The sequence below is a fragment of the Trachypithecus francoisi genome, unplaced genomic scaffold (assembly GCF_009764315.1).
Source record: "Trachypithecus francoisi isolate TF-2019V2 unplaced genomic scaffold, Tfra_2.0 Lachesis_group12, whole genome shotgun sequence".
NCBI classification, from domain to species: domain Eukaryota; kingdom Metazoa; phylum Chordata; class Mammalia; order Primates; family Cercopithecidae; genus Trachypithecus; species Trachypithecus francoisi.
This window is the reverse complement of record NW_022681457.1, coordinates 28,742,889-28,769,200: the sequence shown is the minus strand read 5'-3', so window position 1 is coordinate 28,769,200 and position 26,312 is coordinate 28,742,889. Positions and strand designations below refer to the sequence as shown.

The following is a 26,312-nucleotide window of genomic DNA, read 5'->3' as shown; positions in this document are numbered from 1 at the left end:
GTTCTTTACTTCCATCTGAGATCTCATCAGAATGGCCCTTACCATCCATATTTCTACCAACATTTTATTCATAATTACTTATGTATTCTCTAAGAAAATGGAAGCTTTTCTCTTTTCTTTTTGAGCCCTCACCAAAGTCACCTTTAATGTCTCCTTCTTGGCAATGTCAGCATTTTCTAGCATGTACTTCCAAACTCTTTCAGCCTCTACCCATTAACCAATTCCAAAGCCACTGCCACATTTTCAAGTATTTGTTACAGCAGCACCCCACTGCTCATTACTAATTTCTGTCTTAGTATGGGCTGCTACAATAGCACACCATAGCCTGGGTGGCTTAAACAACAGAAATTTATTTCTCACAGTTCTCGAGACCAGGAAGTCCAAGATCAAAGTTCCAGCAGATTGGGTGTCTGGTGAGGGTATTCTTCCTGGTTTGCAGACGGCTGTTTCTTTGTATCTTCACGTCACGAGGAGATAGACAGAAAGGCAGATAAAGAGAGAAGGAGAGGAGTTAGACCAACTCTTCTTAAAAGAACACAAATCTTTTTCGTGAGGCTACACCCTCATTACCTAATTATCTCCCAAAGCTGCCACTTCCAAATACCATAACATTAAAGATGTAAGCTTCAGCATTTGAATTTGAGGGGGACACAAACATTCAATCTACAGCATTTCCTCGGAAACTCAGATATCCTGGCCATGCCAAACAGTGTACTGCAGGGTGCCTACTTTACCTGCTTAATTTCACCCTCTCCAAATTTGACATGGGGCAGATCAGCAAGTGTGGTGTCTAACAGATGTGCAGAGAAAAGAGGAAAAAGCCACAGCAGACCCTAACAGGTCAATGACTCACAGTTCTGATATTTTTCTTTTTTCCCTCACCAGTGTTCTTTTATTTGAAGACCTAAAAGAATCTCTTGCTCCAAGTATTGGTGGATCTTTGTAGAATATAGAGTATGTATTGCTCCTTTTTACTCAGCTATGGAGTAAAAAGTCACCCGGTCACCAATTCTAAGGCAACGGAATAATTGCCACTCAACAACTTATTTTAACAACATGAAATCCAAAACTATGTTAAATAAATATTACTCCACTATGACTAAGTGGAGTAAATTTCATGAATAAGTATCAGTATCCTCATTTATCTCTATGACATTTTGTTGATCACTTTCTAAACTTTATTTTACATAATTCTTACAACAATCCCTTGAGGTAACTATTAGCCTTATTTGACGTATGAAGGACTGAGATTCATAGTATTCAGTGTTCTATGGAAGTTCACATAGAGTCAAGATGCAAAGTAAGGTCTAACTTCAAAGCCTATGCTCTTTGGTTTACCACAAGGAAATTCATATCTGAATATCTTTATATACTTTGCAAATGAATTTGAAAAAAATACTTTAGCAACATAAGTATTTTTAAGATAAAGATAAAATATTACCTGCTTAACAAGACTGTATAGCCAGCATCATCCTTAGAAACCCTTGACTCATTCTCATTCAAGTTAGAAACAGAACAATGCCCATTCTCACTAGTATACTACACTCTTCTAGAAGTCCTCCCCAACGATATTAAATAAGAACATAAGATACATTTTTTTGAAGGAACATATAAATTATTTTATGAAGATTACAAAATTATTTATTAAAAGAGAGAATAAACTGAAAACCCATTAAAAAGTATAAGATGATAAGAAAGTTCAATAAAAATTTACCAAAAATCCTATGCATTCAGTAATTTTTTTTTCTTTTGAGACAAAATCTCTCTCTGTCGCCCAGGCTGGAGTGCAGTGGCACTATCTCAGCTCACTGCAACCTCTGCCTTCTGGATTCAAGCAATTCTCCTGCCTCAGCCTCCTGAGTAGCTGGGACTACAGGCACATGCCACCACACCCGGCTAATTTTTGTATTTTTACTAGAAATGGGATTTTGCCATGTTGGCCAGGCTGGTCTCGAACTCCTGACCTCAGTTGATCCACCTGCCTCAGCCTCTCAAAGTGTTGGGATTATAGGCATTAGCCACTGCACCCGGCCTATTAGGCATTCAATGAATATTAAACATGTGCTATGTACCAGTCATGCTATAGGTGCTAAAATACCACAGTGAATAAAACACATAAGTAATCTGCCCTCAGAGTTTACAATCTAGGATAAGGTGGGGAGACAGATAATAAATTAAATAAATGAATATATAATGTAAATTCACCAGTGATGAATGCTGTAGAGGAACAGGGATTACTATTTTAGATGGGGGAAGTGGGGTGGGCTGGAAAGATCTTTCTGAGGTGGAAATGTGAGTGGAGACTGAAATGAAGGAGTAGGCCATGTCAACCCCTTGTGGGGAGAATACTACAGGCAGAGGAAAGAGCGAAGTCCTTAAGTGGAGCCTAAATTCCTTTCCCTGAACCAAACAGCTAGAGCCAATTTGCTCAGAGTTCATGTGGAGGTGAGGGGTATGCAGAGAGGGGCCTGGAGTGGCAATCAGTGGAAATTCTGCTACTTAGAAATGAGAACTGGGGGAAAAGTTTCTGTCTATTAGGGAGCATTTTGAATTTTACTCAAGTTTGATAGGAAACAGTTGAAGGAAATGATAGTCACATTTATATTTTACAAGTGTTGCTACGGCTGTATTGCGAAGAGAATGTTGAGGACAAGCGTAATAGCAGGGAAAGCAAACAGAAGAAAGCTAGAGACATATGGAAGCAGTTTAGATGAAAAATAAAGGGATCTTGGACTTGGATGGGAACAATGAGGAAAGAGGTGTTTGGATTTGGAATCTATTTCAAAGAAAGACACAGTAATATTTGCTGATAGGTTGGGAGTGGAAAAAGAGAGAAAGAGAAATAAAAGATGTCTGCAGACTTTTTGGCCTAAGCCTCTGGTTGACTGGAGATGGGGAAACCTGGGTGAGGAGAAGATCAGGAAGCGGGTAGAATCAAGAATTTGGTTTTGAATATGTTAAGTTCAAGATACTTACAATTAAGCTAAGTGCAGGAGTCATGTGGGCAGTTGGATATGTAAATCTGAAGTTCAGAGAAGAGGTTAGAGTCCGGACTGTAAATTTGGAACATCGGCCTATAGACAACAGTTACAGTGTGGGACTGGATTATATCCCCCTCTACTTTAAATGTCTAAAACTAATATTTTCAGCTCCTATTCAAGCAGTCCAATGCTTTGCACTTTCTACTATGATAACATTAACATAACATCCAAGTCTGCGTAACTAGGACTTCACCACATTTCTCCAAATTTATTTATTAGATTTTTTAAATTTTCTCATTAATTTAAATTAATTTTTATTTCTTCCAGGCATGCCTCTTTCAAATGTAAGCCTGAACCTAGAAAGAGTGATTTTGAAAAGTCAAATTTAAGACCATTCTTTGTTCAAACAAATATAAAAAATAAAGAAAGTGAGTCAACAGGTAATGCTTTGTGTAACATATTTACCTCTTTGATTTATTAATGGGTGCTTTATTTACTTTATTGATGTGTGTCTTAAAAGTTCTTGATAATTTGATGACTCTGTCAAAAGCATTTCCATGAACTATAAAAAAGAATTTAGTAAGAAGAAGAGATATTAAATATCAGAATGGACAATTTATACAATTCACAAAATAGGAATATATTTTTATGTTTATAGGGTTATGTGTTTTCTTCTTCTAGAAAGAAAATCTGAGTTTCCTTTCAGCTCAACACTGAGAATTTCCTTGTTATTGTTTTTTAAAAGTCAAGTATGACTAGCTTGCTTAATAGAAACCTACTCTCAGGTTAGAAATTTTAGGAATCTGGCTGAGTGGGCGCGGTGGCTCACGCCTGTAATCCCAGCGCTTTGGGAGGCCGTGGCAGGTAGATCACCTGAGGTCAGGAGTTCGAGACCAGCCTGGCCAATATGGCAAAACCCCATCTCTACTAAAAGTACAAAAATTAGCCTGGTGTGGTGGTGCATGCCTGTAATCCCAGCTACTCAGGAGGCTGAGGCAGAAGAATCGCTTGAACCCAGGAGGCAGAGGTTGCAGTGAGCTGAGATCATGCCACTGCACTCCAGCCTAGGTGACAAGAGCAAGACTCTGTCTCAAAAAAAAAAAAAAATTTTAGGAATCTGTGAGCTAAGAATCAGCATTATCAGTTCTCAGAGAACTTGAACATTTCATGTTGCCTTAGTTTTTCTCTTTCTCTGGCATTATCAAACAATCATTCCATTGCATAATTCTCATCAACCTTCTTAACTGAGGCTTCTTGACTCCACATCACCCCATATTGCATAATTTTTCTATTGTGCTTCATAACCTGGTTTCTCAAAGGATTTGTTATACACACTGTTATTTTACTTCTTATGATTCACTTTCATGATGTCCTATTTCCTTATGTGTCTTATTATCTTTGAATGTGTGCTGGACATTATTTGGAAAATTATCTATAGGAACAATTTGAGAACTAGGGTGATGGTACCTTACTCCAGAAAATATTTTTTTTCTTTTTCCTTTTTTTTTTTTTTTTTTTTTTTTACTGTTTATGCCAGGTATCTGGAGGCAGTACTTGTCAGAACATACCAAAGCATTCAAGGCCTCACTTTCCCTAAAACATCCAGGTGGCAAGCTTAACTATCCTAGTTCACCCTAAGGATGTAACCCTTTTGGATCCCAGGTAAAATGAATAGGTGTGGGTTTTTTTTGTGGGGGAAGGAAAGTGGAGAACATATTAAATATCAAAACTTTGGACCTTTGGCCAGCTTTTTGTTTTTTTATATCTCAAGCCATGAAGCTTCCAAAACTTGATCTTACTTTCACATCACAAATACCCTCAGAGAAAAAGTGGCTTGGCATATTGGGCTTACCTATCTGAGTTCTTATCTTCTCCTAGATTTAAGACCAGGGGTCCCTTATCATCTTTTAAGTCTATGATTCTCTTTAGACTTTAAAAAATAGTCCATCTAGCTTTTTAAGATGTTTTCAGCAGGAGGGCTGATACTAATTATCTGGCCTTCCATAATGGTAACAGAAATCTCTAATCCATTTTCTTTCCTTAAATCATACAGAGATCTTTTAAAAGTAGGCTGATCCTGATTAAAGCCTCTTCAGTGGCTTCTCACTGTACTTAGCATGAAACTTGTACTCCTTACAAAGGCCTGGCTGAGCACAGTGGCTCATGGCTGTAATCCCAGCACTTTGGGAGGCCAAGGCAAGTGGATCACTTGAGGTCAAGAGTTTGAGACCAGCCTGACCAACATGGTGAAACCCTGTTTCTACTAAAAATACAAAATTAGTTGGGCATGATCGTACATGCCTGTCATCCCAGCTACTTGAGAGTCCCTTGAACCAGGGAGGCAGAGGTTGCAGTGAGCTGAGATTGCACCATTGCACTCTAGCCTGGGCAACAAGAGTGAAACTCCATCAAAAAAAAAAAAAAGAAGAAAGAAACAAAGACCTGTCTATTGTGACTTTTGTGTGTGTATTCAACCTCATTCCCTACCTCCCTGGCCTTCATTTAAATTGCATCTTCAACCAGGTGGGATGGTTCACACCTGTAATCCCAGACCTTTGGGAAGTCAAGATAGGCAAATCACTTGAAGTCAGGAGTTCGAGACCAGCCTGGCCAACATGGTGAAACCCCATCTCTACTAAAAATACAAAAATTAGCCAGGTGTGGTGGTGCACACTTGTAATCCCAGCTACTTGGGAGGCTGAGGCATGAGAATCACTTGAAGCCAGGAGGTGGAGGCTGCAGTGAACCGAGATGGTGCCACTGCACTCCAGCTGGGCGACAGAGCAAGACTCCATCTCAAAATAAATAAATTGCAACTTCATTAGCCTCTTTTCAGTACAACTGCCAGATTTCCTGAGAGGAATATATATTTTCCCCCCTGCCTAAACACTCTGATACTCTATTCTGGCTGCTTATAGCTCATTTGCATATTTTGGTTAAATGTCATCTGTTCAGAGAGGCCTCCTCTGACTACCCGATCAACAATATACCTCTTTTATGGTTCTCCCTCACCAAAATGTGTTTATTTCTGTTACAGAATAAATTTCAATTATTCACCCCTTGGTTTTTTTGTTGGTTTTCTTTTCCTGACAGGGTCTCACTCTGTTGCCCAGACTGGAATGCAGTGGTGTGATCATGGCTCACTGCAGCTTCGACCTCCCTGCGCTCAGTAATCCTTCCACCTCAGCCTCTTGAGTAGCTGAGACTACAGGCACACCACCACACTCAGCTAATTTTTATACTTTTTTTTAGAGACAGAGACAGGGTTTCACCATGTTGCCCAGGCTAGTCTCGAACTCCTGGGCTCCAGTGATCCACCTGGCCTGGCCTCCCAAAATGCTGGGGTTATAGGTGTAAGTCACTTCACCAGTCCAACGTCTTGTTTTTTTTTTTTTTTTTTTTAATCTTCCATATTACCCACTAAAATGTATGCATCATGGGCAGGAGTCACAATTCCAGAGTCCATCAGTGCCTGGCTTATAGCAGTTGATCAACAAATAACTATTGATTGAATGACTACCAGACTCTCTATTAAATTTGTTACATCTATTATCTCATTTAACTCTGAAAGTATTTCTGTAGTGCTATTGTTTCCAGTTAACAAATGAGGAAAGTAAGACTCATAGATGTTAAGTAACTTTCCTATGGCTATGGCTATGTAACTCACATAAAAAGGTGCAATTTGGACCCAGGCTATCTAAGTCCAAAGTCTGTATGCCTGACCCCTGCACCGTACTTACTTTAAGGATATCCATTGGATGATAATTCAGATCAACAAAACTCATAACTGAATATGAGAGAAATGCAGGTAGAAGGGACTATTTCTATTTCTCTTTTCAAAGGAATTAGCCAAAATATTTTTGAATAACACATACGATTCTATCTTATTAGAAATCCATCATTTTTCTTTTTTTTTTTTTTTTGAGGCGGAGTCTCGCTCTGTCGCCCAGGCTGGAGTGCAGTGGCCGGATCTCAGCTCACTGCAAGCTCCGCCTCCCGGGTTTACGCCATTCTCCTGCCTCAGTCTCCCGAGTAGCTGGGACTACAGGCGCCCGCCACCTCGCCCGGTAGTTTTGTATTTTTAGTAGAGACGGGGTTTCACTGTATTAGCCAGGAGGGTCTCGATCTCCTGACCTCATGATCCGCCCGTCTCGGCCTCCCAAAGTGCTGGATTACAGGCTTGAGCCACCGCGCCCGGCCTAGAAATCCATCATTTTTCAATACAATATAGTTTTATTGTATAAACAGTTAATAGTTGTAAAAATAGTAAATAATTGAAAGTTATAGTCTGTTAATAGAAATTCACTTTTAGGGCAAATTATTCTAAAATAGATTTAGCTCTAACCATATACAAGCAATGCATATGTAAGCAAATAAAATTACTCATTTACATTTCTTAAAAGTTTACTGCAGTGGAGACAATGGTTGATTGGGTTTAATTAGAAGTAACTTAATAGCATGGAAATACTTATGTTTGAGTTTGTTTCTTTAGAGCCAGTAGAAGAACATCTAAAATCAAGATCTATTAGACCCTATCTTTATCTTAAGGATACAACTGAGGTAGGTGTAATTTGTATACTCCATAATTACTTAATAGAAATCCAAATTAGTCCTAATAATTTTATATATACTCCTACAAATCCCAAATTCAAGTGAATTTTAGGATTCAAAATGATCAAATGTTAAACTGATTTCCTCTTTGATATTACGTAAAACTTTATGTATGGAGACATTAGAGAAGATAATATATTCTTTGTTGGAGATATTTCAATACAGTAGAGATTATTGAATATGATAAGGACTAGCACTTATAAAGTCAGTTAAGACAGAGCATCATAAAAATCATACAATACAAAACCTTGTTTTGCTTGTTTTGAGCATGCTATGTATGGTGGTTAATCAAATTGCATAATTGCAACAGCAACTACCACAAATAGGTTTGGAACCAACACTACTGACTCTTGATAATCACTGAGCAGAAGTTCATGGGCATGCTAGAGTGACTAGCTTTGAGCATTGAGAGTGCCTTGGACATCATTCAGTAGTTTTTATCTAGGAAACTATGGAGATAAATTAAACCAGAGAATTAGCAAGGGAAAGTCACTTTAGAGAGTCTCTTAGGTATTAATTTTTGTATTTTATATATACATATATATATAATATATAAAGAAATATGGAGAAATACAGACTTAGGGCCATAATTAATAACAAATTTTGTTGCATATTCCTACATTTTATATTCTAAAAATATTAAAAGGATTATCAGTTTTATCTTCATCTACGTGGTTTATTTAATTTCATGTTTTATTTAGGTTCATGGTTAATAAAAGTCTCCCAAGATATATATTACAACATAACATCACAGTCAGGTTACTCATCATAATACATTTACTAGCCTCATGTAAAAATTGTAAAATTTTTGTTTTTTAAAAATAAAAATATCCATGTGATATTTTAGAAACAAATAGTAGAGAAACACTAATAAGAACACACAGCCCTTTCATTCTCTGCTTCCTTTTCTAATTTCCTCTTTTCAGAGGCAACCACGTTTAACGTTTTTGGGTTTCAGTACCTTATAAGACTAATTCCATATTTCTAAAGAATGAGTTTCTACTGCTGATTTTAATTTATCAACTTTAAACATTATCTACTGAAAATCAATAACAAAGATTGTTTATACCACTCTACATCCTGCCTCTCTCCACTTTCCTCTTCTGGATCTTTTATAGTTACTTTTTTTGTTTCTTCTGTTGTTAATTTTTGCAACTTGAAATAATATATCTAACTTTTTTCCCCATCATTTTTAATCACTAACTCCTGATTCCCCTTTATATACAATGAAGATCTTAATAGTTTTATCCTGTCTTCCAACTCTCTTCCACACTTCTTCCCTAGGTCAAGTATATATTTACTTTTACATTTTTTAGGTCAACTATTAAATTCAGCTTTGAGCTCTGATTAAGCCTTTATGTTTTGTTTGTAGGTTAATTCTAAAACTCAAAATACTATTAACAGCATTTATATTATTATGATAATATAAATAATCATTTCATTTACGTTATAGTAATGTCTCTGTAATAATCATTACGGAACAAAGTAATGTGCTTGGATTACCTTTCTTCTCAGTGGGTACAATTTAACAACAATGGACTCTTTTTTCACTATTACTAAAAAAATGCCATGTTTTAGTTTCCCTCATATTTAGACCTTAACTGTCTAGTACACTTTTATGTTTTTTCTTGGAATTTGTGATGGCCTTTCTTTTTTCTTGTGGGAAATGATGATAATAATAGCAAACATGTAATTGCATGTGTGCCTCAAGCACTGTTCAAAGAAAAATTACATCCTCAACAACCCAATGACATAAATACTATTATCCCTGAGAAAAAAGAGGCACAAGGAAGATAAGCAAATTGCCTGAGATCAATGTATAGGAACCAGGAAGAACCCAGCAGTTTGATTCATGCTTATTGTCACTGAGATCTGCAGCCGCCAAAAAAGAAGCATGTAACTTTCTTTTTTTTTTTTTTTTTTTTTTTTTTTTTTTTTTTTTTTTGAGACGGAGTCTTGCTCTGTCGCCCAGGCTGGAGTGCAGTGGCCGGATCTCAGCTCACTGCAAGCTCCGCCTCCCGGGTTCCCGCCATTCTCCTGCCTCAGCCTCCGAGTAGCTGGGACTACAGGCGCCCGCCACCTCGCCCGGCTAGTTTTTTTTTTGTATTTTTTAGTAGAGACGGGGTTTCACCGTGTTAGCCAGGATGGTCTCGATCTCCTGACCTCGTGATCCGCCCGTCTCGGCCTCCAAAGTGCTGGGATTACAGGCTTGAGCCACCGCGCCCGCCGTAACTTTCTTATATGTGAAAATGATCAAGTTTTTTACTCATGCTCTCTTCCATTCCACTCTTCTTGAAGGAATTGTCCCTGAAACCCAGTGACTTTTTGTTCTAAATTTGACCTGTTACTGTAAGTCTCCTTTTACGTTGTCATTCCATTCCTTGGCTCAGTTCCTCAGATTCTAGTATCCGATGTCTTCTTATTTCTTTTTTTTTTTTTGAGACGGAGTCCTCCTCTGTTGCCCAGCCTGGAGTGCAGTGACACAATCTCGGCTCACTGCAAGCTCCGCCTCCCACGTTCACACCATTCTCCTGGGACTACAGGCATCCGCCACCAAGCCCGGCTAAATTTTTTTGGTATTTTTAGTGGAGATGGGGTTTCACCATGTTAGCCAGGATGGTCTCGATCTGCTGACCTGGTGATCCGCCCGCCTCTGCCTTCCAAAGTGCTGGGATTACAGGCGTGAGCCACCACGCCCAGCCTTCTTATTTCTTTTTGGATTTCATCTTTATTTTCCTAGAATATATTTTATTTATTTTTAAAATTTTATGTCCATAGTTTTGGGGTAACAGGTGGTTTTGGTTACATGAATAAGTTCTTTAGTGGTGATTTCTGAGATTTTGGTGCACTGATCACCTGAGCTGTGTGTACCCAGTGTGTAGTCTTTTGTCCCTCATCCCCACTCCCACCTTTCCCCAGAGTCCCCAAAGTCCATTGTATCATTCTTATGTCTTTGCATCTTCATAGCTTAGCTCCCACTTGTAAGTGAGAACATGTGATACTTGGTTTTCTATTCCTGAGTTACTTCACTTAGAATAATGGTCTCTAACTCCATCCAGGTTGCTGCAAATGCCATTATTTCATTCTTTGTTATGACTGAGTAGCATTCCATGGTATATAAATACATTGCATGTTCTTTATCCACTTGTTGGTTGACAGGCATTTAAGCTGGTTCCATATTTTTGCAGTTGCAAATTGTGCTGCCATAAACATGCGTGTGCAAGTGTCTGTTTCATATAATGACTTCTTTTTCTCTAGGTATATATCCAGTAGTGGGATTGCTGGATGAAATAGTAGCTTTACTTTTAATTCTTGAAGGTATTTTCATGCTGTTTTCCATAGTGGTTATACTAGTTTACATTCCCACCAACAGTGTAAAAGTGTTGCCTTTTTACCACATCCATGCCAAGGTCTATTTTTTTTTTTTTAATTTTTAAATTATGACCATTCTTGCAGGAATAAGGCAGTATCTCATGGTGGTTTCAATTTGCATTTCCCTGATAATCAGTGATGTTGAGCACTTTTTCATTTGTATATCTTATTTTGAAAATTATTCATATCCTTTGCCCACTTTTTGACGGGATTGTTTGTTGTTTTTTGTTGTTTGTTTGACACAGAGTCTGGTTCTGTCACCAGGCTGGAGTGAAGTGGCATGATCTCGGCTTACTGCAACCTCTACCTCCTGGGTTCAAGTGATTCTCCTGCCTCAGCTTCCTGAGTAGCTGGGATTACAGGCATGCACCACCATGCCCAGCTAATTTTTGTATTTTTAGTAGAGACAAGGTTTCACCACATTGGCCAGGCTGTCTTGAACTCCTGACCTCAGGTGATCTGCCCACCTCAGCCTCCCAAAGTGCTGGGATTACAAGCATGAGCCACTTTGCCCAGCCTGGATTGTATTATCTTGCTGATATGTTTGAGCTCCTTGTAATTTCTGGATAGTATTGTTGGATGTATAGATTGCAAAGATTTTCTCCCAATCTATGGGTTGTCTGTTTGCTGAATATTTCTTTCACTGTTTGGAAGCTTTTTAGTTTAATTAGGTCCCATCTATTTTCATTTCTGTTGCATTTGCTTTTGGATTTTTGGTCATTAACTCTGCTTAAGCCAATGTCTAGAAGAGTTTTTCAGATGTTGTCTTCTAAAATTTTTATAGTTTCAGGTCTTATATTTAAGTCTTCGAGCTGGGCGTGGTGGCTCATGCCTATAAACCCAGTGCTCTGGGAGGCCGAGGTGGGCGGATCACCTGAGGCAGGGAGTTTGAGATCAGCCTGGCCAATATGGCAAAAACCCCCATCTCTACTAAAAATACAAAAATTAGTCAGGCATGGTGGTGTGTGCCTGTAATCCCAACTACTTAAGTGGCTGAGGCACAAGAATTGCTTGAATCTAGGAGGCAGAGCTTGCAGTGAACCAGGATTGTGTCATTGCATTCCAGCCTAGCAACAGAAAAAGATTTAAGCCTTTGATTTATCTTGAGTTGATTTTTTTATAAGGTGAGAGGTGAGGATCCAGTTTCATTTTTCTACATGTGGCTTGCCAATTATCCCTGCACCATTTGTTGAATAGGGTGTCCTTTCCCCACCTTATGTTTTTATTTGATTTGTCGAAGATCAGTTGGCTGTAAGTATTTGGCTTTATTTCTGGGTTCTTTATTCTGTTCCATTGGTCTACATGCGTATTTTTATACCAGTACCATGCTGTTTTGGTAACTATAGCCTTGTAGCAGAGTTTCAAGTCAGATAATGTTCTTTTTGTTTAGTCTTTCTTTGGCTAAAGAGGCTCTTTTTTGTTTCCATATGAATTTTAGGATTGTTTCTTCTAGTCCTGTGAAGAATGATGGTGGTATTTTTATGGGAATTGCATTGAATCTGTAGATTGCTTTTGGCAGTATGGTCATTTTCACGATATTGATTCTACCCATTCATGAGTATGGGATGTGTTTCCATTTGTGTTATCTGTGATTTATTTCAGCACTCTTTTGTAGTTTTCCTTGTAGAGATCTTTTACCTCCTTCATTAGGTATATTCCTATGATTTTTATTTTATTTATTTGAAACTCTTAAAGAAGGGATTGCATTCTTGATCTGATTCTCAGCTTGGTTGTTGTTGGTGTATAGCAGTGCTACTGATTTGTGTACATTGATTGTGTATCTTGAAACTTTACTGAATTCATTTATCAAATCTAGGAGATTTTTGGATGAGTCTTTAGGGTTTTCTAGGTATACAATCATATCAGCAAATAGTGACAGTTTGACTTCCTCCTTACTGATTTCTTTTTTTTTTTTTTTTTTGAGACGTAGTCTTGCTCTGTCGCCCAGTCTGGAGTGCAGTGGCATGATCTCCGCTCACTGCAAGCTCTGCCTCCCAGGTTCACACCATTCTCCTGCCTCAGTTTCCTGAGTAGCTGCGATTACAGGTGCCCGCCACCACACCCGGCTAATTTTTTGTATTTTTAGTAGAGATGGGGTTTCACTGTGTTAGCCAGGATGGTCTTGATTTCCTGACCTCGTGATCCACCTGCCTCGGCCTCCCAAAGTGCTAGGATTACACGGGTGAGCCACCGTACCTGGCCCCTACTTTTTTTTTTTCTTTTTTTCAGACACAGTCTCACTCTGTCACCCAGGCTGGAGTGCAGTGGTGTGATCTCAGCTCACTGCAACCTCCGCCTCCCAGGTTCAAGTGATTCTCCTGCCTCAGCCTCCCGAATAGCTGAGATTACAGGCATGAGTCACCACACCTGGCTAATTTTCTTATTTTTAGTAGAGAAACGGGGTTTCAGGATGTTGGCCAGGCTGATCTTGAACTCCTGACCTCAGGTTTTCTGCCTGCCTCAGCCTCCCAAAGTGCTGGGAGCTTTGAGGGGCACTGATAGCCTCTGATTTCCACAAGAGTAGAAGTTAGGATAATCTATGTTACACTGTTAACTTTTAGCAAGCTTTACTTTTGTTGAAAACCTTGTACATTTGGGATTTTAATTATTCTTTGCTATTAATAAGACCTCCTTCAGTCCATATTAACTTAGAATTGGTATAGATGACTCCTTCCTGATTCTGTAAGTACTTTAAGGTTTGGCAGAGTGCAAACAGCTCCCACGTTTGAGCAGATCAGTTCTTAGGCAATTTTCCTAACTCTGTTTCTACAGGAGTTTCCTTATCACTTACTGAATACCCATTATGTCTTTTTCCCTTAATCACCTGGGAGGAACCATCTCCCTGTCCTGAAGGGAGTTCCTCCTAGATCTGGTCAGACCTTTGTGTGGTAATTAATTAAGATTTAGATCCGCTGCTGGGAAACCTGCAGGGTTAAGGATTTTTGATAGGAAAGCTATGGATGTCAGTGGCCTCAGTGCTTTTGGGCTATGCCTTGTTTACACTGACAACAAGGTGGTATTGGAGTGTTACAGGATCACAGAGAAGACCTTCAATTATCAATTATAGGTTTTAAATTTACCCTGGCTTTTAAAGGAATAGGGTACACTCTTTTTTCTTTACCACTTCTTTCTTCTTTCTTTCTTTCTCTTTCTCTTTCTCTCTCTCTCTCTCTTTCTTTCTTTCTTTCTTTCTTTCTTTCTTTCTTTCTTTCTTCTCTTTCTCTTTCTCTCTCTCTCTCTCTTTCTTTCTTCTTTCTTTCTTTCTTTCTTTCTTTCTTTCTCTCTCTCTCTTTCTTTGACTTTCTATCTCTCTCTTTCTTTCTCTTTGATTTTCTGTCTCTTTCTCTCTTTCTTTCTCTGCTGGTCTCTCCCAGCCTCTGCCAGCCACTTTTTGATGGCTTCAGCAGTGTAAGACTGCCACCTCCTTGGGTTTTTGCACTGCATGCAATAACTCCATGGTTTCCTTGTGGTATTTAATGGGGGTTTCCCCAGAGGTTAGGAACTCCCTTTCTTTCCATATTGTAGCATGGGCATGTAGGATTAGATAAGCATACTTGCTATCTGTATACACATTTATTCATTTTCTCTTTGCCATTTCTAAGGCTTGGGTAAGTGCCACTAGTTCTGCTAACTGGGCGCTGGGGGAAAGAGGCTTACTTTCCGGTACTGTTACATCACAACCTATTGCATAACCTGCCCTTCTTATCCCATTCTCCACAAATGAACTTCCATCCGTATATAGGTTAAGGTCAGGATTAGCTAAGGGGATTTCTAAGAGATCATCTCGGGTAGCGTAAGTCTGAACTATAATTTGTTGGCAGTCATGCTCAATTGGTTCCCCGTCCTCTGGGAGAAAAGTGGCAGGGTTGAGGGCTGCACATGTACGTATTTAAAGCACTGGTCCCCCAAGGAGTAGTGCCTGGTATCTAAGCAGGGAATTGTCTGATAGCCATAAACTTCCTTTGACACCTAGTAGGCCATTTACATCATGAGTGGTCCAGACAGTGAGATCCTTTCCTTGTATTATTTTGATAGCCTCTGATACTAAGATGGCCACTGCTATAACTACCCGTAAACAGTGAGGCCAGCCTTTGGCTACTACGTCAATTTCCTTGCTTAGGTATGCCACTGGTTGTGGGGCTGTCCCACAAGTCTAAGTAAGGACTCCAAGAGCTATTCCTGCTCTCTCCATGATGTATAAAGAGATATTTTGTCCTGTGGGAAGGCTTAAAGCTGGAGTTTGTACTAGGGCCTCTTTTAAGGTTCTGAAGGCTGTTTCTGCCTCTGGTTCCCATTCTACTAGATGAGTGTTTGCCCTCTGGGTCTCCTTGATTAGAGTATAGAGGGGCCTGGCTATCTCTCTATGTCTGGGGATCCATAGTTGGCAAAAGCCGGTGATTCCAAGGAACGCCCACAACTGTTTAAATGTCTTAGGGTGAGGAAAAGCCAGTATAGGCTGTATTCCTTCCTTGCTGGGGTCCTGGTTCCTTTGACTAAGATTAGGCCTAGATATTTGACTTGTTGTAGGCAGAGCTGGGCCTTCAATATAGATGCCTTGTATCCTTGATTAGCTAGAAAGTTCAGGAGATCGGCCGGGCGCGGTGGCTCAAGCCTGTAATCCCAGCACTTTGGGAGGCCGAGACGGGCGGATCACGAGGTCAGGAGATCGAGACCATCCTGGCTAACACGGTGAAACCCCGTCTCTACTAAAAAATACAAAAAAAAAAACTAGCCGGGCGAGGTGGCGGGCGCCTGTAGTCCCAGCTACTCGGGAGGCTGAGGCAGGAGAATGGCGTGAACCCGGGAGGCGGAGCTTGTAGTGAGCTGAGATCCGGCCACTGCACTCCAGCCTGGGCGACAGAGCGAGACTCCGTCTCAAAAAAAAAAAAAAAAGAAAGTTCAGGCGATCTAGAGTAGCCTGCTGGCACGAGACTTCCAAACTGGTAGCCAAAAGTAAATCATCCACATACTGAAGGACCAGGGTGCCTGGACTTGAGAAGTGGCCTAGGTCTTGGGTCAGTGACTGACCAAGCAAATGAGGGCTATTCCTAAACCCTTGAGGCAAGACTGTCCACATAAGTTGGGATATGTGGTCTGTGGGATCCTCAAAGGCAAAGAGAAACTGGGAGTCAGAGTGCAGGGGACTGCAGAAGAAGGCATCCTTGAGGTCCAGAATAGTGAACCATTCTACTTCCTCTGGTATTTGAGAGAGCAGGGTATAAGGGTTGGGTACAACTGGATATAGAGGAATTACCTCCTCACTGATGAGTCTAAGATCTTGCACTAGTCTCCACCGACCATTCAGTTTTTGTACTCCTAGAATTGGGGTGTTGCAGGGACTGCTGCATTTTCTTACTAAGTCTTGAGCTTTTAAATGTCTAACAATATCCTGTAACCCTTTATGAGCTTCAGACCTTAAGGGATATTGCCTTTGATAAGGAAAAGTAGTGGAGTCTCTTAGCCTAATTTGCACTGGGCAGGTATTTTTTGCCCTTCCGAATTATCCTACCAATGCCCATACTTCAGGGTTATTCCCTCCTCAAACAGAGGACAACAAATGGGTAACTTGTTCCCCATATTCATGTAGATAATAGCTCCAGCTTTGGCTAAAATGTCCTTCCCTACTAAGGGTGTGTGACTTTCAGGCATAACAAGAAAGGTATGTGAAAAGAGCAAAGTCTCCCAATTACAATGAGGAGGTGGGAGAAATACCTGGTTACAGGCTGTCCCAGGATTGGACCTTAGAGACAGCTGTCCAGGACAGGAGATTAACACTGAGAAAGCTGCGCCAGTGTCTAGGAGGAAGTCAATTTCTTGGCCCTCAATGGTTAGCCATAGCTGGGGCTCAGTGAGGGTGATGACATGAGCTGGCGCTTGCCCCAGGCACCCTCAGTCCTGTTGTTGGATCATCTGGTTGGGGGCTTATGGCCCAGAGAATATTTGTCCTCTGGGGCAGTGCACCTTCCAGTGATTGCCTCGGCATAGTGGACATGGGTGAGGGGGCAGCTTGTTTCTTGTTGGATAATCTTTTTTAAGGTGTCCTTGCAAACCACACTGGTAACAAGCCTTACCAGGTGATTGGCCTGCTCCATTTTCTGTCTGCTCCGAACCACCAAGGTTTGTTTGTCTGAGGGCCATGACTAAGGCTGTGGCCTTTCTCTGATCTCACTTTTCCTTTTCGGCCTGTTCCTCTTGGTCCCTATTATAGAACACTGAGGTTACCAGGTTTAATAATGCCTCCAGATTTTGTTCAGGACCCAGGGCTCACTTTTGGAGCTTTCTCCTGATATCTGCAGCTGATTGGTTAGTAAACTTATCTTTTAGGATCAATTGACCCTCGAGTGAGTTGGGTAACAGGGGAGTATATTTTCTTAAGGCCTCTCATAGCCACTCGAGGAAGGCAGAAGGATTTTCTTCCTTTCCTTGAGTTATGGTGGACATCATTTAATAATTCATGGGCTTTTCCCCAATTCTCCTTAGTCCTTCTAGAACACAGGTCAACAGATGTTTGCGACTCCAGTCCCCATGATCTGAGTTGAGGTCCCAGTGGGGATCCATACTGGGGGTGGCTTGCTGACTGGTAGGAAATTTGTCCCTTTCTTTGGCTGTCATTCTATCATTTACTTGACTAAGATACCAGGTATCGCCAAACTCTCAGGCTGCAGCTAAAGCTGCATTCTTTTCATTAAAGGCCAGTGTTTGATCTAACAACAGCATAATATCTCTCCAAGTGAGATCGAAGGTTTGCCCTAGACCCTGTAGGGCATCTATATACCTATCAGGATCATCTGAAAACTTCCCCAGGTCTGCCTTGATCTGCTTTAAATCAGAGAGGGAGAAGGGGACATGTACCTGGGTTGGGCCAAATTCCCGTCCCCCTACAGCTTGAAGGGGACATAACCGATAGCATGGGGGGTTTTGTGGTCCTTTGGAGATTTCTTTGCTTGTTTCCTTCGGGGCAGGGGTGATTAGAGGAGGCTTATCATTAATAGGCAGGGGAGCTATAGGGAGGCTAGGATATGGGGGTAAACTGAGAGGTCCTCTTGTGGGATGTAAATTGCAAGCTTTGCATAGTTGTGGATTCTCCTTCAATGAAAAGAAAGCTGGGACATAAGGTATTTCCCTCCATTTGCCTTCCCTCTTACAGAAAAGGTCAAGCTGCAGAATAGTATTGTAATTTATACTTCCCTCAGGTGGCCATTATCACCATCAGAGAGAGAATATTGGGGCCATGTCACAGTGCAGAAAAAAATAAGCCACTTCTTTTTCAGGGTTTGTTGATCAAATTGTTCCCAATGGCTTAGGATACATTTCAAGGGTGAGCCTGTTGATGCCTGAGTGTTTGTCATCTGAAAGAAAAAACTGCCCACGGTTTTGGTTTGTTTATTCCCCACCATCCCCCACCCCATCCGCCCCCACCCAAGAACCCGCAACAGTCCCTGGACCCTGCTGATCAGAATAGTTGTGCTCACCAACGCAGCAGCAGAAACCCTAATTTTCCTCTTAGACCACAAAGAGGACTGAGGAAGTTCCGATTTAGTGGCCCTTACCAATGCATTCTCAAAAACCTGTTAGAGTCCTAAGCATTCTCTTGTTAGTATTGGGAGCTTACACCTGTCCTGTAAGGATGTTATGCCCCAAAAATGAAGTGGAGGGCCATACCCTGAGGGAGGGAAGGGATGTCAAGGAAGAGTGATGCCTTTTGTCCTCACTTCTCATCATATGAATAGGAAAGATATCATTTCTGAGGCACTCCATATCCTAGCTTCAGGAATAGCTTTTGTTAGGCCTGCTAGTCTGAGGAGGGATCCTAAAATTCCAGATAGTCCCCCGCCAACAGCAGGGCTTCAGGCAAAAATTAAGTCTTTCTGATTGGTGAGCCCAAGTACCTAAAGAAGGGAACAGAGTCCTGAAGTTTATACTAGAAATCATTCTCATAGAAGAAACTAGAAAAGCACCAGAGACAAGGAGTGGTTTTTAGAAGCAGGACTAGCCTCAGAGAAGACAGGTGAGAGGAAGTTTTTCTGACAGGCATTAGGACCCAGGAGGCAAGCGTCAGGATAGATAGGATAGATGGGCGAGTCTTGCTTGGGTGACGTGACTTTGAGAGTTCCTCTCATGGCTACAGCGTCAACCAACTTTTTCTCGGGACACTGGAGCTGAATGGCTTTCCTCTCTGTCGACCCTCGGCTCAGCCCAGAAATACAGGAAAAGCGGAAACTGGTTCCAGGCAAACCAACAACCCCAAACTCCAAAGAGTCGGGGGTTGTTAGAGAGCCCTTTCCCAGAAAGTCTGACACCCGTGTCTTTAGTCTGGCGTCCACACTAGTGGCTTTTAACTGGTCGACAGGTGCCTGGTGTTTAGCCCCTGAATTCTAAGGAAAAATAGGACAGAATAGCAAACAAAAGCGGTCTGATGGTACTCACCACTTGGCAATAGTCCCTTTGTGGTCGCCAAGATGTGTACAGAGTTTGTTCCTTCTGGTGGGTTCTTGGTCTCGTTGACTTTAAGAATGAAGCTGCAGACCTTCACGGTGAGTGTTACAGCTCTTAAAGGTGGCACAGACTCAAAGAGTGACAGCAGCAAGATTTATTGTGAAGGGTGAAAGAACAAAGCTTCCACAGCATGGAAGGGGACCTGAGTGGGTTGCCACTGCTGGCTGGGATAGTCAGCTTTTATTCCCTTATTTGTCCCCACCCACATCCTGCTGATTGGTCCATTTTACAGAATGCTGATTGGTGCATTTACAATCCTTTTTTTTTTTTTTTTTTTTTTTTTTGAGGCGGAGTCTCGCTCTGTCGCCCGGACTGGAGTGCTGTGGCCAGATCTCAGCTCACTGCAAGCTCCGCCTCCCGGGTTTACGCCATTCTCCTGCCTCAGCCTCCCGAGTAGCTGGGACTACAGGCACCTGCCACCTCGCCCGGCTAGTTTTTGTATTTTTAGTAGAGACGGGGTTTCACCATGTTAGCCAGGATGGTCTCGATCTCCTGATCTCGTGATCCGCCCGTCTCGGCCTCCCAAAGTGCTGGGATTACAGGCTTGAGCCACCGCGCCCGGCCGCATTTACAATCCTTTAGCTAGACACAGAGTGCTGATTGGTGCATTTACAATCCTCTAGCTAGACAGAAAAGTCCTCCAAGTCCCCACTCAACCCAGTTAAGTCCAGCTGACTTCACCTCTCGGTGGTTCTTGAAGCAAAAGTGGGTGGTGTGTCTCCACATGCTGTTCTGTCCATCCAAATGGAAGCTGCACATTAGCCCTGTCTCCTATCTGCCATCCTCTCAATTTTCTTCGTAGAATATATCTTCAGGAAACTTCTCTAGAAATGTTGCATGGATATTTGAGAGTGTGTTTATTTTTCAAATATACTTGATTGATAATTTGACTGTGTAGACTTAGAGGTTCAAAATCATTTTTTTCCTAGCCTTTGCAGACATTGTTCTACTGTCCTATATAGTTTTGTGTTGCTATGAAAAGTTCTCGAACTTCATGACATTATTTTTTTCTGGAAACTTTTTAGAAACTTTATCAACATTGTGCTGAAATGTCTCAAGGCAGCCTGGCCAACATGGCAAAATCTCATCTCTACTAAAATACAAAAATTAGCTGGGTGTGGTGGCACAAACCTGTAATCTCAGCTACTCAGGAGGCTGAGGCAGGAGAATCTCTTGAACCCAGGAGGTGGGGGTTGCAGTGAGCTGAGATCACACCACTGTGCTCCAGGAACAGAGTGCGACTCCATCTCAAAAAAAAAAAAGAAAGAAAGAAAAAGAAAGAAATGTCTCAAGGATGTGCCTGGGTGTGGTAGTTTTACTTTATTCTCTTCCGTGCTCAGTGAACCCCACTCTAAAGCTAAATGTCTTTCTTTAGTTCTAAAAAATGTATTTTATGTCTTTGCCAATTTCATCTCTACTATTTTCTCTGCTTTCTAACCATCCGATATTAGACCCTTTGGATTGATTTTCTACATTGCTTTTCTTTGTTTTGTCTCTTTGACACTTTGCCCTTTTTTTTGAGATAGGGTCTTTCTCTGTTGCCCAGGCTGGAGTACAGTGGCACGATCACACCTCACTGCGGCCTCTACCTCCTGCTGGGGTCAAGCAATCCTCTCACTTCAGCCTCCTAAGTAGCTGGGACCACAGGTGTGTGCTACCATGCTTGGCTAATTTTTGTATTTTTTGTAAAGATGGGGTTTTGCCATGTTGCCCAAACTGGTCTCGAACGCCTGAGCTCAAACTATCCACCTGCCTCTGCCTCCCAAAGTGCTGGGATTAAAGGTATGAGCCACTATGCCCAGCTAAAATGTTGCTCTTTATTATGGGAAATTTCCTTGACTTTTTCTTCCAGCCCTTTTATTGCATTTTTGTTTAGTAATCATATTTTACATTTCCAATGTTTCTTTTTCTTGGTAGTGGCCCTTCTTTCCCCCCATTGAATCCTGTCACATTTGTTCTCAAAGTTTTCTGAAGATGTTAGAGTTAGTTTTCTTAGGTTCTTTTCTGTTTCTTAAATTACATTTCCTTTAAGGTTGTTATATGTATCTTTGATATTGCTGATTTTTATAATATGTGGTTGCTATGGTCTGAATGTGTACCCCCAAAATTCATATGTTGAAACTTAATAGCCAATGTGATGCTATTACAGAGTGATGCCTTTAGGAGGTGATTAGATCATGGGGCAGAGCCCTCACGAATGGGATTAGTGACCTTATACAAGAGATTCTAGGGAGCTGTTTGCCCCTTCTACCATGTGAGGACACACAATAAGGCACCACCCGTAAATCCGAGAGTGAGCCCTTACTAAACACCAATTTGCTGATGACTTGATCTTGGACTTCCTAGCCTAAGAATTGTGAGAAGTAAATTTCTATTATTTCTATTACCCTGTTTAAGAGATTTTATTATAGCAGCTTAAATAGAATAAGACATTGGTACATTTTTATTTGTGATATTTTAGAATGAAGATGGGGTTAATTTTTCCAGGAAGCTACCATTAATTTTACAAGTAAGTCTATCCCCAGAATGAAAACCTAACTGTTCTGTGTATATGGCAGATTTCTCAACCACCTTACTTTAGGATTTGAGGGCAAAGAGTAGGCAGTTGGCCTGGTAGCCTTTTTTGCAGATGCTACCATAAAGATAATTTTGCTCTGGGGAGCCAAAACTCGCACTAGCAGGAAGTTTATTAAGAGAAGGGCACTCTTTGTTTTAGCCTGGGATTAATTAAATACCATTTCCTGTAAATTGCCTGTGGGACAGGACAACTGGGAGATGGGAAAAGTGGTAACTGGTTCAGAAATTTCATTCAGCATTTCAGTTAATGTCTCTTTACTACTTTTGTTCTAATTCCCACCCTCAATACCTGCCTCTTCTAAGCCTAGAGTTTCTCAAGGTTTCATCAAACAGATAACATATTAGTGACTCTCTACTGTAAAGCTTCGATTATCTTTCTTTCAGAAATCTGTTGAAATCTCTCCCAGGCACTGATCTGTCTTCTCATCATTCTCTCACAAACACATATGCACACATTCCTGTTCTCTTTCTTTTACAAGTTGATTCTTTGTGGTATTTCCTTGCCATAATCGTAAAGAGATCTTAGTAGGGCATGGCTATAAATAGCATGGCCCATTATATTGACTCAGAAGGACACCTCCCATTTAAAACTTACACCTCTACTAGTTCCCCTAATCTACATTCATACTGACTCCTGAAAGGCCTTGATCCTTCAATAATTTCTTGTTTGACTTGTGCTGAAATATTTCTTAGACATATCTTCAGTGTAAGAAATGGTGAGAGACTGAGCCAAAGCAGTAGAAATGGGAATGTAGTGGAGGACACTGATTAGGAAGAAATTAAGTAGTCAGGCTTGATGGAGTTTGCAAGTGATTGTAGTTAGTGCTTAGAATGATAATCCCCCAATTTCTTGTTTGGAAAACTGAAATTCCATGAAATTTGATGTGTTACATTTTCACTATCATTCAGTTTGAAAAAATTTTCTAATTTCTTCTTTGAAATATGGATTCTTCAGAAGTATGTTATAGAATTTCAAAATATTTGGAGTTTTTCCAGCTATCTTATTGTTATTGATATCTAATTTAATTACGTTGTGGTCAAATAATACATTATGTAGGGTTCCAATCCAGTTAAACTTCTATTTAGACTTGTTTCAGGGCTCAGGATATGGTCTGTCTTATTGAAAATACTAAGTGCACTTAAAAGAATGTGTATTTAGCAGTTATATGGCATAGTGTTCTATAAGTACACAAGTATATGAGTATATTTATAAATATATATCTCTATTATAGATATAAAATATGAAAATATATGCATAAATTAGGTCAAGATGGTTGTTAGTTTCATTCAGGTCATCTGTGTCTTTACAGACTTTTAAAAATCTAGTTATTCTGTCAATTGCTAGGAGATGTTAAAATCTTTATGATTATAAAATTGCCCATTTCTCTCTTTGACTCTGTTAATTTCTGCTTCATATATATATATATATATATATATTTTTTTTTTTTTTTTTCAAGATCTTGGCACCATCTTGGCTCCCTGCAGCCTCCACCTCCCAAGTTCAAGTAATTCTCCTCCTTCAGCCTCCTGAGTAGCTGGGATTACAAGCACCCACCACCATATCTGGCTTTTTTTTTTTTTTGGTAGAGATGTGGTTTCACCATGTTGGCCAGGTTGGTCTCGAACTCCTGGCCTCAGGTCCATCTGCCCACCTCAGCCTCCCAAAGTGCTGAGATTACAGGCGTGAGCCACTGTGGCCAGCCTGCTTCATGTATTTTTTAGGTGTATATGTATTTATGATTTTTATGTCTCCCTGATGAATTGATCTTTTTGTTATAGTGAAATGTCTGTCTCTGTCTCTGGTAATACTATTTTTCTTGATATCTATCTTTCTTTTTTTTTTTCTTGAGACGGAGTTTCGCTCTTGTTGCCCAGGCTGGAGTGCAGTGATACAATCTCAGCTCACTGCAACCTCCACTTCCTGGGTTCAAGTGATTCTCCTGCCTCAGCCTCCCTTGTAGCTGGGATTACAGGCATGCGCCACCACTCCCAGCTAATTGAATTTTTAGTAGAGACAGGGTTTCTCCAAGCTGGTCCGGCTGGTCTCGAACTCCTGACCTCAGGTGATCCACCCACCTCAGCCTCCCAGAGTGCTGGGATTACTGGCGTGAGCCACTGCACCTGGCCAGATGTCTATCTTACCTGATATTTATAGAACCACTGCAGCCTTCTTATGCATCCTGTTTACATAGTACATATTTTTCCATCAGTTTACTTTCAACTTATATTTATAGTACATTTTTTATACACAGCATATACTTGAGTCTTGCTTTTTAAAAAATCTATTCTGACAATGTCTTTTAATTGAAATGCTTATTTCATTAATGTTTAATGTAATTGTTGATATGGGTGAAATTAAGTCTATCATTTTATTCTTTTTTGTTTGTCCCTGTGCTTTTTGTTCCTCTGTTCCTTCTTTTCTGCCTTTCTTTGGATTATTTGAATATTTATCAAAATTTCACTTTAATGTATCTGTTGGCTTTTAGTTATGTCTCTTTTTATTTGTTTGGGATTTTTAGTGGTTTTGGTATAGATTAAAGTATACATCATCAACTTGTCACAGTCTAGAGTAAAATTGTACCACTTCACATAAAGATGTAGAAATCTTTAAATTTTATAGTTCCATTTACTTCCCCAAATCTTTGTACTATAGTTTCTGTATGTAATACTATAAACCCTGCAGGACAGTATTATCATTTTTGCTTTCAGAAATTCGATGTGTCTTAAAGAAAGTAAAGGGGCTAAGAGTCTCCCTCTGAGGTTCTTATTAAACATGTCAGACTTTTCATTATTGTCCTACAGGTTCCTGAATTTCTCAGATTATTCCCTCAGATATTTTCTCTTTGTTTTAAGCTAAACCAGTTAACAGATGTTTTAATTCTATAATTTCCATTTTAAAAAGTATTTTCTGTTTTTCTGATAAGATTCCCTATGTTTTTCCTTTACTTTGAACATATTTTACTTTTTTCATGAAGCATGGTTTTTTGTTAGTTTGTTTGTTTGGTTTTTGTTTTTGTTTTTTAGGTGAAGTCTTGCTTTGTCACCCAGGCTGGAGTACAGTGGCACAATCTCAGTTGCTGCAACCTCTGCTCCCCAGGTTCAAGTGATTCTCCTGTCTCAACCTCCTGAGTAGCTGGGACTACAGATGTGTGCAACCACCCCCAGCTATTTTGTGTGTGTGTGTGTGTGTGTGTGGATTTTTAGTAGAGACAGGGTTTCACCATGTTGGTCAGGCTGGTCTCGAACTCCTGACCTCAAGTGATCCACCCGCCTCAGCCTCTTAAAGTGCTGGGATTACAGGCGTAAGCCGCCATGCCAGACCCATCAAGCATAGCTATAATAGCTGCTATAAAATCTGTTAATTTCAATGTCTGGGTCATTCAATATCTGGTCTTGTTGGATTGTCTTTTATGTTAACACTAGGTCTCACTTCCTCGGTTCTTTTAGGTCAAGTTGGGTTGATCTTGGACATTGTGACTATTGTATTGTGAAGACTCTGCACTCTCCTGTTGTCCTACAAAATTTATTGATGTTTTTGTTCTAGCAGTCAATTATCTTGATTGTACTCAAAGTACAAAATGACTTGTGAACAGCAGCTCAAATTTTAGTTCAGTTGTTTTATCCTTAGCAGGCTGCTTGCAGGAGTTTCTAAACATGCATGGTTTAGAGTTTAACCAGAGACTTGAACAGGTAGTCTCTTACACATAGCAGTCTCTCATGCAGGAAATGGAGCTGCCATCTTTGGCTCTCTTCTTTGCATCATTCCTTTCTCACTTTCCAGCAGCTTTGTTTGCCCAAACTTTGTCTTCTGGCTCTTCTGGCCAGAAACAACATGGTTTTTCTAGCAGAATTTTAGATGCTACATGTGATGCCAACTTCAGTCTGCCTACAAGGTGAAAGCTATACAAATAGCAACTCTACTCCATGCAAATCAGTGATACCAAGTGTCAATACTTTCTCTTTGCCACCTGCTTTTGTTTATTCTCCAGGACCTTAAGGTAATGTGTGTGCATGCATGTGTGTGTGCATGTGTGTGTGTGTATTTTATCTAGAGCATTTTGTCTAGAGTCTATGGTTTTTATCTGTGGGAAGGTAGGTCTGATAGAGGATTACTCAGCTATGTTGAGTCAGAATTCCCCAGTCTTTACTACTTTTATTATCTTTTCCTGTTGCATTACTGGGCAGTCCCTAAAAATTTATAAATAATTGTGGTGATGGATGTTACTGTTGCCATGTCATAGACTAATATATTACCATTAACGATGATGTTGACTG

At 40.4% G+C, this 26,312-nt stretch overlaps 1 protein-coding gene across 1 annotated transcript in view; it reads left to right on the top strand.

Annotated features, from left to right (window-relative positions):
- Positions 1-26,312, top strand: part of CUNH1orf141 (chromosome unknown C1orf141 homolog) — a 58,053-nt gene that overhangs the window by 20,386 nt on the left and 11,355 nt on the right. Inside the window, exons 4-5 of the mRNA XM_033225238.1 lie at positions 3,309-3,421; positions 7,474-7,541. Coding sequence (XP_033081129.1) covers positions 3,309-3,421; positions 7,474-7,541 — 181 coding nt within the window. The remainder of the gene's footprint in view (positions 1-3,308; positions 3,422-7,473; positions 7,542-26,312) is intronic.